Source organism: Anolis carolinensis, chromosome 1, assembly GCF_035594765.1.
Source record: "Anolis carolinensis isolate JA03-04 chromosome 1, rAnoCar3.1.pri, whole genome shotgun sequence".
In the NCBI taxonomy this organism is placed as follows: domain Eukaryota; kingdom Metazoa; phylum Chordata; class Lepidosauria; order Squamata; family Dactyloidae; genus Anolis; species Anolis carolinensis.
In genome coordinates, this window is record NC_085841.1 from 191,913,421 (window position 1) to 191,932,201 (window position 18,781).

Genomic DNA, 18,781 nt, shown 5'->3' on the forward strand with positions numbered 1-18,781 from the left:
TACTCACATTTACATGTTTTCGAACTGCTAAGTTGGCAGAAACTGGGGCTATCAGCGAAGGTTCACCCATTCTCCAGATTCGAACCATCAACCTTTTGGCCAGCAAGTTCAGCAGCTCAGAAGTATACCCCACTGTGCCACTGGGGGCTTTCATGTTCCAGACACGGAAACCACTAAATTAAAAAGATGGTGTTTCCATAGAAAACACCAAATTCAACCAGGTAGGATAGAAATCCATCACTCCCTTTAAGACACTTCCTAAATACAGACAAAACACAATTTTCCTCAATGAGCACAAGTAACAAATCCACATCCATATAGCTTTGTACCTAGGCACTTCACTCCAAACATCCGATAAAGTAGACTAAAGCTGATGAATGGTTATGCTACCAACTTCCTTGTCTCACTTAGTGTGGATCTACAAACTGTTACTCTGAGGCTGATCTGGCATGGCATATGCTGGATTAGCCTAAAGTATGGTTCCTAAAGTGAGGGAGTCCTCATGCTGTTGTAGATAGAAGAGTACCCACTGCCCAGTGGTTAGTGTAGCTGTGGCCTTAGTTTCAAATGTGCTACAAGATCCTATTTGCATACTGATCCATACTAACAGTTCACCAGATAATTGGTCCCCCCAACTGTAACTTACTATCAACTCCTGAACTTTATCATTGACCCCTGCCCTATAGATTTAGTGCTCTAAATAGCATTGCCCTCCTAGCCCTCATTTATTATTGGCTCCTGCACTTTCTCATCCGCCCTGTCTTGAAACTCTATTGTACAGGCTCCTACCCACCGAGTTTCAGTATTTATTACTGTTCGGGCTATTGATTGTTTGATTATGTTGTTTTTATGTTGTTATGATGTTGCTTTAAATTTTATTGAGTTGTGTTTTTAATCTATCTCTGATCGGGCTTGTCCCCATGTAAGCCGCCCCGAGTCCCTTCGGGGAGATGGAGGCGGGATACAAAAATAAAGTCGTATTATTATTATTATTATTATCATTATTATTATTATTATTATTATTATGCCTCTACATTCTACCTTCCTTCTTTGGAAGTGTTTACTTCATGTCAGGAGCAACTTGAGAAACCGCAAGTTGCTTCTGGTTTGAGAGAATTGGCCATCTGCAAGGACATTACCCAGGGGACGCCTGGATAGTTTTGATGTTTTACCATCCTTGTGGGAGGCTTCTCTCATGATGTCCCCGCATGAAGCTGGAGCTGATAGAGGGAGCTCATCTGTGCTCTCCCTGGGTTGGATTCAGGTCAGCAACCCAACCTTCAAGCCATCAGTCCTGCCCGCACAAGGGTTTAACCCACTGCGATACCGGGTGGTCCTTCTTTGGAAGTGAACTCTGGCCGGAGGAAAGATATTAGAAGAATCATCTTTGAACTTTCAGCAAATAAATTTGCCACTTGGTTCAAATGTGGCAAACTGTGGTTTTATACAAACCTGTCTTTAATCCTCCTGATTTGTGACTATCCACACACACACATTCCTTTAAAATACAAACAAATAAATAGGTTCTTTCTCCCACCCTGGACCTTCCACAGAAATATAAATCCCACTTGCCTAGTTTCCAACAGGCCTCACAACCTCTGAGGATGCCTGCCATAGATGTGGGAGAAATGTCAGGAGAGAATGCTTCTGGAACATGGCCATACAGCCAGAAAACTCACAGCAACCCAAATAAATAGGTGGCAAATTAAAAATTGAACCATAACCAAGCTCTCTTTCTGGAAGAAACAATGGTGTGACCTGTTGGCCCTTTTCACCTTCAACCAACCAATTCAAGCCATCCCTAGTTCTTCTCCCAGCTCCAGTGTGAAGCTGCCCATTTGGGGCAGCCACATGAAAAAACTTTGGGGTAAAAGGCAATTTTTTTTTTAAAGTAGTTTAAGGCTGAATAATCAAGTGGTATGTTAATTGTCATGAATAATGTGTGGCAAGATAGTGACCAATACAAGGTGGGTATGATTTTTTCTGTCCAATAAAAACATTTTTAGGGAAGTCATGGGGGTATATACAAGGAAACTTGGGAAGGAAGGATATATAACAATACTTAATAATGAGCCATGGTTGATGGGGTGTGTTAAAGAGAGGGAGGTGAACAGTTTTTTTAAAGCTCCATTTCTTTTTTTGTAGTATATCTTAATAATGACATTATCTGTCCCTGGTGCTACAGAGAAATGTGTGTGTATGTGTATTTTTGATGTATGGTAAATTACTTGAGATGAATGAAATATGAGTATATTTTGCAAATGTGCTCTTTTAAAATGTGCACATACTGGGAAGCCCTTCTTACATGGAAAGCACTGCAAGCCTATAAATGTATGTATTTCTGACCACAACTTGCCACAAGAGTCATTATTGGTTCCAGGCAGTACGACTTATATGATTTTTTTTTAAAAAAAAACCTCAGTGGTGCAAATTTCTCCCATATCACCTTCAACGGAGCATAATCTGAAAGTAATGAGTGTTGGTGCCAAACTCTGAAGGATAATGTGAATGGTTTTACATAGCAAAATGATGCTATCTTCGCTTCTAACTCATTCATTATAGTGAGTAAAAACATCACATTTTCAACTTTCTGACTTGCTGTCTGAGATGCCTATGCCTGCCTGTCATCTGTCTATCATCCAGCTATCAGATCCATTTTGAAAGGCATGGCATACTATGATCGTCAGTTAAATTAGATTAATATGGTCAACAATCTGCTTCCTGGTATTGTCAATGCCATTGTTGTGCTCAGCAGCTTTCCTCCATATGACTCAAAAGAATTCTCTATTTCACAGGTTGTTGGATGGCAGTTCTTATCAGCCCTACAATGTATAGCTAATTTAGAGGAATGATAGGGATTGCAGTTCAACAATATCTGGAGGGCCACATATTATCCACTCTAGAAAATATTTGAACTAACTGGCTGTTGACAGGAAGATGCAGTTTGTTTGTACACTAGACTCTCTGTGTAAGCCCACCAAAAAGTTGGAATGTTGAACTAGCTTTGGAAAACTGAGAAGAATCACAGGCAAATAACAAGCTCATGTTCAATTACCAAAAATCTTTGGAAGGAGAACTGAGGTCAAAGCAAGGCACAGGGGTTTCGCATGGTATGACTTCAGAAATGGCATTTCTCCCTTATTCGAAAGAAAGAAATAAGAAGTAGGGAGGAGCTGAGGGTTGTTGGTTGCCACAGGGCACTACTGCATTCAGCACCTTTCTTCTGTATAGATGTTATTTGTGAATTACGGCTCTCCCTGTTCAGAGTTATGCAACACCATAATCTGAATCAACGGTTCTCAAACTGTGCCCTGACCTCCAAAACTCTTGAAAATGTGGACTATTACATAATTCAAAATACATACCTAATTCACATTTATTAAACTGAGAATTCTCCTCCCCTCCCCCTCCTCCCTCTTTTCCTCCTTTTCACCTTCACAAGCCCCATCTATATAAATAAATGTAATGTCTGTTTGTGAGGACCTCATATCTCCCAAACTAATTCACCGATTGCTACAAAATGTGGACACAACGTAGCATTCAAACTGGCAAGTTTAAAGCTATTCACATATCTACTATCACAAACCTGTCACACCTGAGACAGGTGAAACCATGTCCCTTAGCAACGGCCAATCAGTCTCCTCCTCCCTTAGCAACTTCCATAGCAGATGGCTCCTCCCCTTAACAACAGTGCTAGCAATAGCCAAGCAGTCTCCTCCCTTTAGCAACTGGCATGGGTGGGACCGCAAGGGATGGCTAGGCCACTCAGTTTGGCTTGGCAAGTTATGTGCAGCCGAGGTTCTGTGGCCTATCCATGGAAAGGAGGTATACTGAGAGTGAAAATCCTTATCGTGGGCCCTAGCGAGGTAAGCGAGAGATACCACTACTTATTATATTATTATCATTGTATTACATTATTATATTTTATTATTATACAGTAGTCTCTCACTTGTCCAACACTCACTTATCCAACATTCTGGATTATCCAACACATTTCTGTAGTCGATGTTTTCAATAAATTGTGATATTTTGGTGCTAAATTCGTAAATACAGTAATTACTACATAGCATTATTTCGTATTGAACTACTTTTTCTGTCAAATTTATTGTATAACATGATCTTTGGGTGCTTAATTTGTAAAAGCATAACCTAATTTGATGTTTAATAGGCTTCTCCTTAATCCCTCCTTATTATCCAACATATTTGCTTATCCAACGTTCTGCCGGCCCGTTTATGTTGGATAAGTGAGAATCTACTGTACTTATATTATTATATTATTATATATTATAACTGTATTATAGTATAATTAAATAAAATATATAAATATATCTATATATCTGTGGAAGGTCCAGGGTGGGAGAAAGAACTCTTTTCCACTTGAGGCAAGTGTGAATGTTGCAATTGGCCAGCTTGATTAGTACAGTAGAGTCTCACTTATCCAACACTCGCTTATCCAATGTTCTGGATTATCCAACGTATTTTTGTAGTCAATGTTTTCAATACATTGTGATATTTTGGTGCTAAATCCGTAAATACAGTCATTACTACATAGCATTACTGCATATTGAACTACTTTTTCTGCCAAATTTGTTGTATAACATGATGTTTTGGTGCTTAATTTGTAAAATCATAACCTAATTTGATGTTTAATAGGCTTCTCCTTAATCTCTCCTTATTATCCAACATATTCGCTTATCCAACGTTCTGCCGGCCCGTTTATGTTGGATAAGTGAGACTCTACTGTAATGAATAACCTTGTAGCTTCAAAGCCTGGCTTCTTCCTGCCTAAGGAAATCCTTTATTGGGAGGTGTTAGATGGCCCTGATTGTTTCATGTCTGGAATTCCTCTGTTTTCTGAGTGTGTTCTTTATTTAGTGTCCTGATTTTAGAGTTTTTAAATGCTGCTAGCCAGATTTTCCATTAAAGGAAGGAGGAGGTACTGGGGTTGCTCCTTGGTAGGGGCCTATGGCCTCTTCCAGCAGGAAAATAACACGATTCTCTATCTTATCTTTCCCATTGAACCGGACTGGGCCACAGCAATGCATGGCAAGGTACAGCTAGTAGTATATAAATCTGGAATGGGACTCCTATAGCCTATAAGGCACACATGAAATCTGGGTTTGTAGTCCCCTTGTACATTCTGTGGTATCCTCTCTAGGTCCTTCCAGTGTGACTCTACAGCTGTATCTACACTGCCATATAAAATCCAGATTATCTGTTTTGAACTTGATTATATGGCAATGTAGATCCAACCCATCTCACGCTAAAATTAAAAACCAGTTCATCTTAAAGGTAGTACTACATTTCTTTTTTCCCTCTCCTTTTTTCTTTTTTATGCTGAAAGAGACTAACACGGCTACTTCTTTGGAAATTACCTTCATGGGCCTAGTATCACAATGATTTAGATAATTCCCTCCCAATACACACACAGATCCGTGGCCATTCGTTTCAAGACACAGAGCTTTGGGGGACAGGTAAGGCTGTGTATGTGTTATGCAATACTGTCACAAACAGCAAGTAATGGTTCCATGTGGCCAATCGAAATTTATTCCATCTTTCTTTTTTGAAATTGACACAAGATAATTAAATTCCTGTTGTTGGCAACCTTATACCAGATGTTACCGAAGGAAATAGATTAAGAAATTATTTTCAACTAACTATTTTTCCTACAACTTAATTTCAAACAGTACATATGAGAGTATGCATTATGACATGCAAACATTAAATTCCAAGACAGATCCTTGGCTGGCCATTTCTCAAGAGAGAAAACAGAACAACGAACAAGTTGGTGTCACATTGAATCTCATGAGCTATGATTTCTGATGTCTTCCTGACTTGCATGGTAATAGCAGTAGCCTCATGTTGTGTATTTCCCCCATTATATTACTTGTATCTTAAAATTGAGATTGTTCTCAGCTACTAGTCTATAGCCAAAGGCTGTGAAGATGACACTTCTGAAGGAAAGCTGGATTTGTCATTCTGGATACAGATCAATCTAGTCAAGAAACTGGTAAATCTACTGCTCCCGTGAGCAATTATTACCATCTGATGGATGCTTCAGAATCCCCGAGCAAGCCTAGGCAAAAGCATAACACCTGACTTGTGGGATTTTATATAAAAATGCAGAGAACAATTTGTGATTTATAATGTACCCATAGTGCATTACAAAACAGGTAATATGCCACTCTCCAGGGGACTATTTCAAGAGCTTTGAGAGGAATTCACAATACCGTGCTATTTGCATATTAAATTTATATGCCCTGCCTGCCATCCATTTCAGGCAGGGCATAAAACACTACTTTCTTATGTGTTTATTAAGATGATTTCTATATAATATTATATGACTTTTCAGTTTAAACTAAATATGCTTCCCATACTATGAATTACAACCTGTCTTTAACAGGTTGATGCTATTAAACCTGTGGGGATACTACAGGAACAACCTAAAATAGTGTGTTACCTGACCAACAAATACAGCCCACTACATCCTGCTCTGATTCCAGTTTTACATCCTTCACTGTCTCCTACTCCTACTCCTCCTCCAACATGGTGGGGTTATAGCTTCACAATGCCTACAATTCACTGCTCCCCTGCTATCTACTGCCCCATGTAGGACCCTTTTTTTTTCTTAATGACTAGGAACGGTTGGGTGAGATGGTCCTGGAAAGCCATAAAGCTGTCATTGGCAAATGCTATTTCAAGTTTAACAACAGTTGTAATGCAGCAGTGGCTAAACCATAGTTGGGCTTAGTCAGAAAATATACATTTCTCTTGGTAGGTAGGGAACTAGTGGTTGGTGGGATCAGCAGTAGCAGCCATGGGTGTTCCCACACATGATCTACCATTCTCCCCAATCATCTGCCTGAGACAAAACGTTCAACATATCTCATGTTAACTGGGTACTCTGTCAATTTTTATTTAATTGTTTAACCTGGTGTAGGTTTTTTTACAAACCAGTCAATTGCATAAAACATGATGTCCTTTTTTCTGGTGAGTATAAGAATTTAAGAAGAACCATGTTGGATCAAGGAGCCCCCCCAGTAGTGTAGCGGGTTAAACCACTGAGCTGCTGAACTTGCTGACAGAAAGGTCGATGGTTCATATCCGAGGAGCGGAGTGAGCTCCAGCTGTTAGCCCCAGCTTCTGCCAACCTAGCAGTTAAAAAACATGCAAATGTGAGTAGATCTACAGGTACCGCTCTGGCAGGAAGGTATCGGCACTCCATGCAGTCATGCCGGTCTTGAAATCAAACTTCAAAGTGAATATGGTCCAACCCACTGTGGCTGCCATAGATCCTTATAGCATCTTCTGTTGTGCCACACTGTTTTGTTATGCATACAATTGGCAAAGTGAGCCCCCAGATGGCGTAGTGGACTAAGTGACTTGAAGGTTGGGTTGCTGACCTGAAAGCTGCCAGGTTTGAATCCCACCTGGGGAGAGTGTGGATGAGCTCCCTCTATCAGCTCCAGCTCCATGCGGGGACATGAGAGAAGCCTCCCACAAGGATGGAAAAAACATCAAAAACATCCGGGCGTCCCCTGGGCAACGTCCTTGCAGACGGCCAATTCTCTCACTCCAGAAGCAACTCCGGTTGCTCCTGACACAAAAAAAAAAAGGTGGCAAAGTGTTACCTGTCTGCAGATGCTTCCAACTTGCTGATTTGAATTACATGTTGTTTTTTTGGTGGTCTAATCTGAAGACTCTAGTGAGAGAAAACACTTTGGAGATGTCTACAGACAATGGCGGCTCTTTGGCTTTGAAATGGAGATGAGCACCAACCTCCAGAGTCAGACACAACTAGACTTAATGTCAGGGGAAAACCTTTACCTTTACCTTATGTTGGATCAAAACAAAAATCTCTATAATCCACACAGTGGCCAATCAATATAAAAATATGATCACATAAAACTGTCACTATGATTTTATCAAAAATACCACAGTTCATTAAATAGATACACATGTGTACAAAACAACACACAAACAAAGAATTCCCTTCAATCTAGAATGAATTCAATATTTTAAATGCATGGAAAAGTTGTATATTTATTTATTTATTTCCAACATTTATATCCCGCCCTTCTCACCCGAAAGGGACTCAGGGCGGCGTACAAAATTGGCAACAATTCGATGCCTACACATAATTAAAACAGCAATGAAAATCCAATTAAAACAATTAAAACAATATAAAAATATAAAACATATGATTAAAATCCATTCATCCAGTCATAGATTCATAGATCAGCATGTGAATATAGGAATATTCTCTTCATCTTGCTGTTGTTGCTATCTGCCTTCAAGTCATCTCTGAGTTGTGGCAAATCTACCAAAAGTATTTACTTGAATAACTTGTCCAGAGAGGTTTGCTTTGGTTTTCCTCTGAGACTGAGAAAGTGTGACTTGCTTAGGAACACCCAGTGGATTGTTACGGGTGATTGGGGGTTCAAACTCTAATCTCCTATAATCTATCAGTCAAACCACTACGCCAAAGTAGCTCTATCTACCAATATCAATTTGTCAGAGTGTAAGAGAGCTTGCACACTCAACATCAGGATACAGATATATTAGAGATATTGCCAATTCCTATCATTCAATTTCCAAAAAGTCAAGCTTTGCACTCTGTTCCTTTATAGGGCCTTGGTAAAGTTAATTAAATGCTGAAGCATTGTTGCCAGGTTTTGCACTGGTATTAGTTACATTGGGTAAAGATGAGGAAGAAATGTGCCAAAGGACATCTTTCACGTAATGTAGGTTGTACTAATTAATTACCTAGGAGCCAGTCATGTACAGCAATTTGTGCACTGAACTACAATACTACAGACTGGAGTTGAATCCCTACTCAGCCATGGAAAGGTACTTCCAGACAAAGCGAAGTAATTAGAGACAAAGCTGGTAAACCTTGCTTTGTTCCAAATTATTTAGATACCCCATTAGAACCGGGCCTTCCTGAAAGGCCTGGTTCTAATGGGATATGGGCCCTGTGGGGACTCACTTATGGATAGTCCTGCAGCCCATCTCTCGCAGTTGAAATCACCACAAGCAGAGTCACTCCTTGTAAGCAATTAGGCACTATGTAAGTATATAACAGTTATATGGGTTACCTTTACTTCTGTTAATACTGCTGGTAAAATACTTGTTACTCTATGTTTTGTTTTAGATATAAGTTCATTGTTGCTGAGTATACCAACTCCTGAAGAAGGGGATTTTCTCCCCAAAACAGGGTACAAAAATACCCGGGAACCCCTGTAGACTTGGGACTTTATTTGGACTTTACTTGCGAAGGCTTTCTTGAGAGCGGTGCTCCATCATTATTTTCTTCATTCCAGTATACAGCAACATGACCAACCGTCTGTTTACTTTGTTTGGAAGATATTTTCATTGATTATGTATCCCTGAAGCCTATATACATTGGAACCAATGTCATACTTGGATAACTTTTGTGTTAGAGCTGTTGCTCCTTTTCATTTTCTCTGGAACTACCAAACTGAGCTTTGTAAGGGGAACTTTAATAATACTATATGCTATTTGGACATATTTTCTTTGTACATAGACCATCTTGTGTTTGTGTAGATACTTTACAAGTATTCTGGGATTTTGTATAGTAGTCCTGCAACTACCCAGGGGCCTGTCCCCACAGCCCATCTCGGTTCTTCAGGCTTCCAAAACCCTGGAGAACTGAGGAAGGCACCTCCCTTCCCCCCAAAAGCCTTAAAAATAAAGGAAAACCTACCAGGTCAACATTAGGCCTCTGTGGGGGCAGGATACAAATAAAGCTTTTATTGTTATTATTATTATTATTATTATTATTATTATTATTATTATTATTATTATTATTATTTTATTGTATGACACAGCAAACAAGATAGATATGCTGGGTTTCGTTTCACAAAATCACAAGTCAAACACTTCCCAAGTGTCTAGGACTGTGTGATGTATTTTTGGATGATGCGCACAGATTCCAGTAGGGTGGCCTTTTTATTATTATTATTACTATCTAGCATTTGTATTTACTAGCTTGGGTACCATGCAGTGCCCAGATCATATGATCATTGCTTGTTTTTAGATGATAGATAATATCAGTTTGGTCATATGTTTCACTAATACTAATACTAACAGAAAGTGACAGGAAGTTCCTATGATTAAAATGTTTTCATCAAAACTAGACAGAAGTGCTATTAAAGGCATCAGCAGTTTAGACTGATGAGTCATATTTGAAAGAGTTTTTATGTGGCCATCCAAAATATTTGACAATTTCTAACACATAGAAATCAGTATTCCTGTGACACAACAGCCCCTTCAACATGCCTGAAAAAGATTTTGATTTTTCTAGTACAACTTCATTGAGGTCAAGTACTGTCTAGATGTAAGCTTCAGTTGTGCTTGCCTTATCCTGTTGAAGTATTTTTGATAGCTGCTTTCTCTACATGGTTTTCCATTATGTTTCTTTCCTACTAGAATGTACAACAGTCTCTCACACTATCCTGAAGTGTTCCCGTATTTATTGACAATCCATGAATCCAGGTACCCATGTACTGTCCTTTAACCCTCGAATATTACCTTTTGAAGATAATACAGCCCAACCAAAAGATGTTCTTGGTGTCTTGATTTTTAGGCCTCTTCCTAGGGTTATTTGGGGCACCGATTCAGACAACTGAATTGGATTGACTGCATCAGCTCTAGTTTCTTAGATATGGTTCTCATGATTTTCTATGGGCAAGCAGATGAAGATTGGCATATGGCATATGTTATGTTTCTCAAAAACTAGAGCTGAGAGGGGTAAAACTGGTGCCATTTTTGGAATCAGCAGGTCGAATATACCTAGAAATAGGTCTAAAATTGAGACACCAAAATGTGTGTTGACCCAGTGTTAATGTTCCTGTTCTCTTTCTAATCAGATACTCAGTTTAGAGACAGCAATGTCCATCATAAAACTGTGAAAAAGTCACACTACCTATGCATCCTATAGTACTTCTCTCATCTGAAACAGTTTCAACACAAGCATGTGGACAACTTTAACAGAAAGGAGGAAACCACGAAAATTAACAAAATCTGGCTACCAGTATTAAAAAACTCAAAAATCAGAACAGTAAATAAAAAGCAACACTCTGAAAACAGAGGATTTCCAGACATGAATCAACCAAGGGCAGTTAACGACTCTAAATAAAGGCTGTCTCAGAGGCAGGAAGAAGACAGCAGATAAGCTTTTCAATGCTAATTAAGGTGATTAACTACAACATTCACACTGACCTCTCTCACCCTAGACTTTCCACAGATATATATTAACCTCTTTGCTTAGTTTTCTCCATACCTCACAACCTCTAAGGATGCCTGCCATAGATGTGGGCGAAACGTCAGGAGAGAATACTTCTGGAACATGGCCATACAGCCCGAAAAACATACAACAACCCAGTTTCAACACTATCATTCAGGTTTCTTACGGCTCGTCTACACTAAGCAGTTCAGCCCAGTCTAATGGGTTCCAGAGCAGCCTCAAATCCAGAACTTTGCCAAATCCAGGACTGTTGTTTACATAGCCGGGGAGCACAGCCGCTCCTTAGGAGCTGTGTGTACCATTCCTTCACCATGTCACTGTCACTCCTAGCTAGCCATGGATCTCAGTAAGAGCACCTCTGCTGGCCACAGAATGGGACATCAGCCATGAAAACCACAGCTCTGGATTCAGCAGAAATGTGCCAAATTTGGGGCTGCTCTGGGGCACATTTACAGTGGTTAAATTGTTTGATGTAGATGAGCCCTAAGTATGCCCCTACCAGCAGAAAAACAGTGCAATCCAAAGTATCACAAATTTAATATTTACATGTAATGTCTAAACAAGTATTTGGTTCCATAAATATATAACAACTGAACCGGAGGACTTGTCTGCATACATTTCTATGTGCTATTAGAAATGCACTCACACACACATTGTATGGGTGTCTTTTTCCTTCCAGAACTGTACCTGATTTTCCTGCTGGTGCCACTGACAGATTTGCAAAACCTGCTCCAGTCCTTGGCGTTGCAGCTTCAGGTATTTGTCCAGTTGCCTTCTCCTGTCTTGGAGAGCTTCAAGGAGACTACCAATTTTCATGCAGCTATTGTGGGCTCCTTGTATGAATGCTGGATTTACGTTCGGGCCATCAGACTTAAATTCCTCCATAAATTCTGTAAGGTCATGGCTTTTGTTTAAGAGAACCAGAGATTTTTCTAAAAGCTCTGTAAAAGAAGAATTGGAAGGATGCACATTTAAACATTGCCATATAACATATTGAGTGCATAGATATGGACATGAACATGGATAGATAGATAGATAGATAGATAGATAGATAGAGTTTATGAGGATCAGTATAAGGTGAAATTGCCTTGATGGCAGTTAACAACAGCAAAAGTGCAATTGAGATAATTATAGCTGTTTGACACCACTTTAACTGTCATTTGTCTATCCCAGGGAATTCTACTTTGCAGAAAGGGAAGGGTAAATACCACATAAAACTACAAATCTCAGAATTTCGTATCATTGATTCCGGGCGGCAGTTAATGTGGTGTCAAACAGCTATAATTCTGCAATGTAGACACAATTGTAATCTATTTGAATACATATGTGAAAAAAACATATTCACAGAAGTTTGCTTGGTCACAGGCTTGGAGCTACCATTAAATAGGACGAGGCAACTGCCTTAGCTGGCAGAAGCAAAATACCAATACTATTCTCCTAGCTGTTCCTCTTCAGCCCTATGGACATTTCCTTCAACTGACAGATAAAACTATGAGTACCCCAAAACTTCTCTTACTTCCCTAAACTTCTTTTCTGCTAACAGGTATGATGAAAAATGCATCATAATACAGAAATTTTTTGAATATCATTAAACCTGTATATAAAAAGGTAAAGGTTTCCCCTGACGTTAAGTCCAATCATGTTTGACTCTGGGGGTTGGTGCTGATCTCCATTTCTAAGCCAAAGAGCCGGCGTTGTCCGTAGACACCTCCAAGGTTATGTGGCCGGCTTGACTGCATGGAGCGCCGTTACCTTCCCGCCGGAGCGGTACCTATTGATCTACTCACATTGGCTTGTTTTTGAACTGCTAGGTTGGCAGGAGCTGGAGCTAACAGCGACTGCTCATGCCACTCCTGGGGTTTGAACCTGGGACCTTTCGGTCTCCAGCTCAGTGCTTTAACGCACTTCACCACCGGGGCTCCTCATAAATAGTAGACTCAAAAACCACAACCGGTTTCAACTCCAGAGAGTCTTCATCAAGTGGAATGTAGCCTATTATTTGAATTGTTTTTCTGAGTTACTATGTGTATTGTAAATAACCTTTAGCCACTATATATGTTCCCTACAGGATCCATATCAAAATAACTCAGAAAAACAACTCAAATAATAGGCTACATTCCACCTGATAAAGGCTCTCTTGAGTTGAAACCGGTCGTGGTTTTGGAGTACTATTCTTAGTAAAGAAATAAGAACAGTTATTATATATAAGAAGAGGAGTCAATTTGTGTATTTGGAGTTTATTACTTCCCAGTAAAGAACAATGATTGTTTACAAGAAGAAGAAGAGTCAATTCATCTTTCAAGAGAAAAATATTATTTTACTGTGAATGTAACAGTCCTTTGTTTTACTGTACAGCAATGTTTTTTTGTATTTGTATTCATATTGATGCATTGAACTAAATATAGGTTTAACGATATTCAAAAATATATCTGTATTACTATAACAGTGGATACTTGTCTTTGTAGTTCCAGGGAACCCATTTTCTTTCATGGAAGAATGCATCATCCCATGCCATCCCATCCAAGTATCCAAATCAAATTAACTGTCAGCCTGTTCAGTTTTTGTTAGCGCAACAGGAGAGCGGCACCATGTTGGCCTCTGGCATCAAAATGTCTCTGGCCACCCCCATTCTGGTTTATATCTTAACACGACATAAAAGAGTGAACCAGCTTCTGTTCTTCAACACTGTGTTTCAGTGAACACTAGGAGAGAGGTTGTGTTTAGCATCATTCCTATCCTTGATCTGGGCTTGTTTTCAATCCCTGCCTCAGGGTTTAATTGCTAAACGCCAGAAACACTGCAGTTCCCTATGGGAAAGAGAGGGAGGCATACAAAAGAAGGATTCAAAAATGCTTGAATATTGAAACCATCAGAGGGCAGTAGTGACATTCAGAAAATAGAAGCCTTTTACTGCCAGGTGACTTTCGACATAAGCTATCCAGGCATGTTGCTGAGCAGAAGCAATCACTTCTGAAGCCCTGAATATACAGCAAGTAATTTGCATACTGTGTCAATGCTATTTACATACATTTGCACATCATCTGCATGAGAGTTGTTCAAAACACCTTCTCATTTTTTAAAAAAAAACTCCTACCTGATAATATATAATATCACAATATGGTAATAGGGACTCTGAGTGCCATCGTTTAAATTGTCTTCTTTGGAAAAGAGATGAAAGGGCAGAGTTCAAAATCCAAGTGCCAATGTTTTATCTCTTTATTGGCACCACAATTTGCTCAAGTAGTTCATCGCTTCATTACCACATCTATGCTCTGACCAACTGACATTTCCCAGAGAACTGACTAATAGTGATTACTGCCACCAGTAAAAACATCTCATCCCTTCAACAGGCATCAGACATCATGTAAACGATCAAAACATTTCATAATATAACTAGCAGGAAATATAAAACACCTTACATATTTTCTTTCCTTATTCCCAGGACTGTGCCTTCTTGAGAGAGAAATGCCTATGTATAGTAAAGCTAAAGAAGACCACTCAACCAACCATTGTGCCAAAATACAACCTGAAGAACATTCTCATAGAATGTGTTGTTGAAGGCTTTCATGGGATCACAGGGTTGTTGTATGTATTCCAGGTGTATGGCCATGTTCCAGAAGTATTCTCTCCTGACGTTTCGCCCACATCTATGGCAGGCATCCTCAGAGGTTGTGACGTCCGGAGAGAATACTTCTGGAACATGGCCATACAGCCCGGAATACATACAACAGTTCTCATAGAATGTAAAGATTATGTGAAATATAGATTTTAACTATTAAGTTCAATTGATTGGAAACCAAAGAGCTCTGGACACTGAAGTCAGGCTTCCAATAAATTAAACTTAATAGTTAAAATCTATCTTTTACATAATCTTTAAGTTCTATGAGAATGTTCTTAGGGTTGTATTTTAGCAAAATTAATTGATTGAAAGCTAAAGAGCTCTGGACACTGAAGACAGGGAGCCCCCGGTGGTGCAGTAGGTTAAACCCTTGTGCCAGCAGGACTGATGACTTGAAGGTTGGGTTGCTGACCTACGGGTTGCTGGTTCAAATCCAACCCGGGAACAACGCGAATGAGCTCCTTCTATCAGCTCCAGCTTTATGTGGGGACATAAGAGAAGCCTCCCATAAGGATGGTAAAAAAAAAAAATCAAAACATCCGGGCGTCCCCTGGGCAATGTGCTTGCAGACAGCCAATTCTCTCACACCAGAAGCAACTTGCAGTTTCTCAAGTCGCTCCTGACATAGAAAAGAAAAACTGAGGCCAGGGACATTGTCAGGGAGAAAGGCAAAAGGGAAGTATCTGCAGCCAAAAAGAAAGACAAGCCTTAATGAATGAGAAATGAAGCTCCTTAAGCAGATGAGAAACATGAAAAAAAGGTGATCGGGATAGGGAACAGCAACAAGTAGGAAAGAGAACTTTGAATACATCTGGTCAGCAACTTGAATGCAGGGACACGGAGGACTATTTAATAAATAATGTTAAAAATAACAACAAAAAGGAAGAACAAGTGAACACTTCCAAAAGATTAAAAAAATAAAAAGACTGGGGATGCTAAATGTAGGGGATCACATTATATGACCACATAAAAAGAAAAAGAAAATGGAAAAAGTACACTAAAAGAGATGAAATGATGGCAGGTTCATTCAAGGAAGACCTATGTGAAGATGAACCTACAATTTTACAAAGTACTTGGGAGAAATAAATCATCAGGAACAGATGGCATACTTATAGAGATGCTTCGGGCTACAGAGACAGAATCAACAATAGTTGATTGATGGAGCACACCAAATTATTTAAAGCTTTTGATTGTGTAGATCACTATTGATACTTTTGATTCCGTAGATCACGGAAAACTATGGATTGCTCTTTAAAAAAACTGGGGGTACCAAAACATCCTGATACTTAACCTGTATTTAAGACATGAGTACTACTATGCAAAGAAACCAAATGTTTTCAATCCACAAGAGGGCCAGTAAAAGCTACATTTTATTTTTTCTTCTTCTTTTTAACTTGTATCATATGTAAAACAGGCTTAGACTCAAAGGAAGGAGGTATGAACATTGGAGTAAAGAATAGCAATAATACCATGTTTCCCCAAAAATAAGACATACCCATAAAATAAGCCGTAGCAGAATTTCTAAGCATTTGCGCAATATAAGCCATACCCCCAAAACTAGGACTTGGAAGGGCAGCTATGAAGCAATTAAAAAGATCTTGAAGTGTAAAGTTATATTATTTGAATAATAAAATTGGGATGGTCTATGCCATCATATTTCTAATTTCTGTGTAGGATTGTGAACGCTGGACAGTGAAGATGATGAGGCCCTTGGCCATATCCCGAGAAGACATGATTCACTAGAAAACGTAGAAACCAGCAAGAAAGGAGGAAGACCGCATTACACATGATGGACTCAATGACAAACACAAACAAACAAACTTCATAAAAATGTTAAAGCGAAAAAGTAGCCTTGGGGAACAGAGAGTCAGAGGGAGAAAACAGCACAAAGAGGGAGTGGTCCAAGAATTCGCTTGCAAACAAATGTACAGAAATATAAAGTTAATGCATCTGTGCTTGTAAAAGATGGAATTGTTACCTGTGTTTTTCCCGTTACTTTTTGCAAAGGCTGCTGGGAGTTTGGGCTTTACGAACAATCAACATGCCTAATTTGCATGTCTAGTTTCAAGACTGTGATTAAAATTGGAAAAAGTACCATCAAGGCATTTCTATTTCTCCTTCTCAACATACCTACTGATAAAATCTGATTTGACTTCACAAAACGAACAATGCAAAAGACAATTTTAATTACATACATGACTTCCCACTTCCTGAATCCTTATCTCTCCGAAAAGACGTAAAAACAAAGAATGAAAGATATTGGATGTCAACCCTTCCTTCTTTGGGAAATAGCCATATTTTAAGACAATTTTCCCAGTGGCAAAGTTTCATTTGATTGTTTTCAGTAATGGAGTCCTTTTGTGCAATAGCAATTAGTTGCTATCAGGAATGCTAACTCAAATTGTTTTGTGATGAGCCTTTAATATCAATGGAGATTGAAATGAGACCAGCTAAACAGGTATTAAACTTCAATTTGCTAGTCTAACTTCTTGAACAAGCCAATAAGTTTGGATCACTATTTTTTAAAGAGTTTGATAAAATGTGATAAAATAGTGTTCTGAGCAGTCAACAGTAGATTCTGAGCAGTCAACAATAGATTTATCTGCCTTCTCTATATTTGGATGAAAACCACATGGCTACACCACAAAGCTAAAGGAAGAAAAGAGGTATAATAAACCCATTAAGAATTAAAAAGGCATTTTGAATGGACTTCAGTTGCTTCTCTTCACAAGATATTGTGAAAAATTGAGTGTTCTAATGTTTTGTTTGTGATTAAGCTTTTAAATGACAGAAGCTGATTGTGGGAATACTTTATTTTAAGGATTAATAAAGAATTGGATATTAAGACTAAGGCTTTCATGGCCAGGATCACAGGGTTGTTGTATGTTTTCCGGGCTGTATAGCCATGTTCCAGAAGTATTCTCTCCTGACGTTTCGCCCACATCTATGGCAGGCATCCTCAGAGGTTGTGACCTCATAACATTATATTATATTATATTATATTATATTATATCTATATTTCTATATAAAAGAGTGATGGCATCAGGGCAGGGGACAAAACGACAAAACTACAGGCCCCCCAACCTCGAAATTTGACAACACAACCCATCATCCACGGCTCTAGGTTGATACAACAAAAAGAAAAGAAAAATGAAGTCCTAATTAGAGGGAGAGAAATAATTGTTTTTATCCAATTGCTGCCAGTTACAAGGCTAAGTTCTGCCCACTTGGTCTCCTAGCAACCTACTCAGCCCAGGGGACAGGCACAAGAGTTTGGAGAGACCCCTAAGGGCCATCCAGCCCAACCCTTTCTACTATGCAGCAGGACACAATCCAAGTATTCACAACACATGGACAACGTATAAATACTATACAATGCTACACAGGGACATAGACCCCCCTCTACCCTCACCACTTTCACAGTACACAAACAACCAAATGCATACTAAACATAAAGACAACCATACAACAGACATCCAATACCACCACTCTCAACAATTTCTCACCAACACCACCAGACAACGCCACAGCAACGTGTGGCCGGGCACAGTTAGTTATATTATATTATATTACAGTAGAGTCTCACTTATCCAACACTCGCTTATCCAACGTTCTGGATTATCCAACGCATTTTTGTAGTCAATGTTTTCAATATATCGTGATATTTTGGTGCTAAATTCATAAATACAGTAATTACTACATAGCATTACTGCGTATTGAACTACTTTTTCTGCCAAATTTGTTGTCTAACATGATGTTTTGGTGCTTAATTTGTAAAATCATAACCTAATTTGATGTTTAATAGGCTTTTCCTTAATGCCTCCTTATTATCCAACATATTCGCTTATCCAACATTCTGCCGGCCCGTTTATGTTGGATAAGTGAGACTCTAC

General features: G+C 39.1%; 1 protein-coding gene and 1 long non-coding RNA gene across 8 annotated transcripts in view; one reads left to right on the forward strand and one right to left on the reverse strand.

Annotated features, from left to right (window-relative positions):
- The window catches only part of ccdc141 (coiled-coil domain containing 141), a 192,447-nt gene that overhangs the window by 99,694 nt on the left and 73,972 nt on the right, over nt 1-18,781 (reverse strand). For all 7 annotated transcript variants that reach the window (XM_062962957.1, XM_062962973.1, XM_062962964.1 and 4 more), the window contains exon 6: nt 11,957-12,210. In XM_062962957.1, the coding sequence (XP_062819027.1) occupies nt 11,957-12,210 (254 nt within the window). The remainder of the gene's footprint in view (nt 1-11,956; nt 12,211-18,781) is intronic.
- Nucleotides 3,488-17,595, forward strand: LOC134293907 (uncharacterized). The gene is made up of 3 exons (XR_010000876.1): nt 3,488-3,866; nt 11,949-12,025; nt 16,563-17,595. It is a non-coding gene; the product is annotated as an uncharacterized LOC134293907 (long non-coding RNA).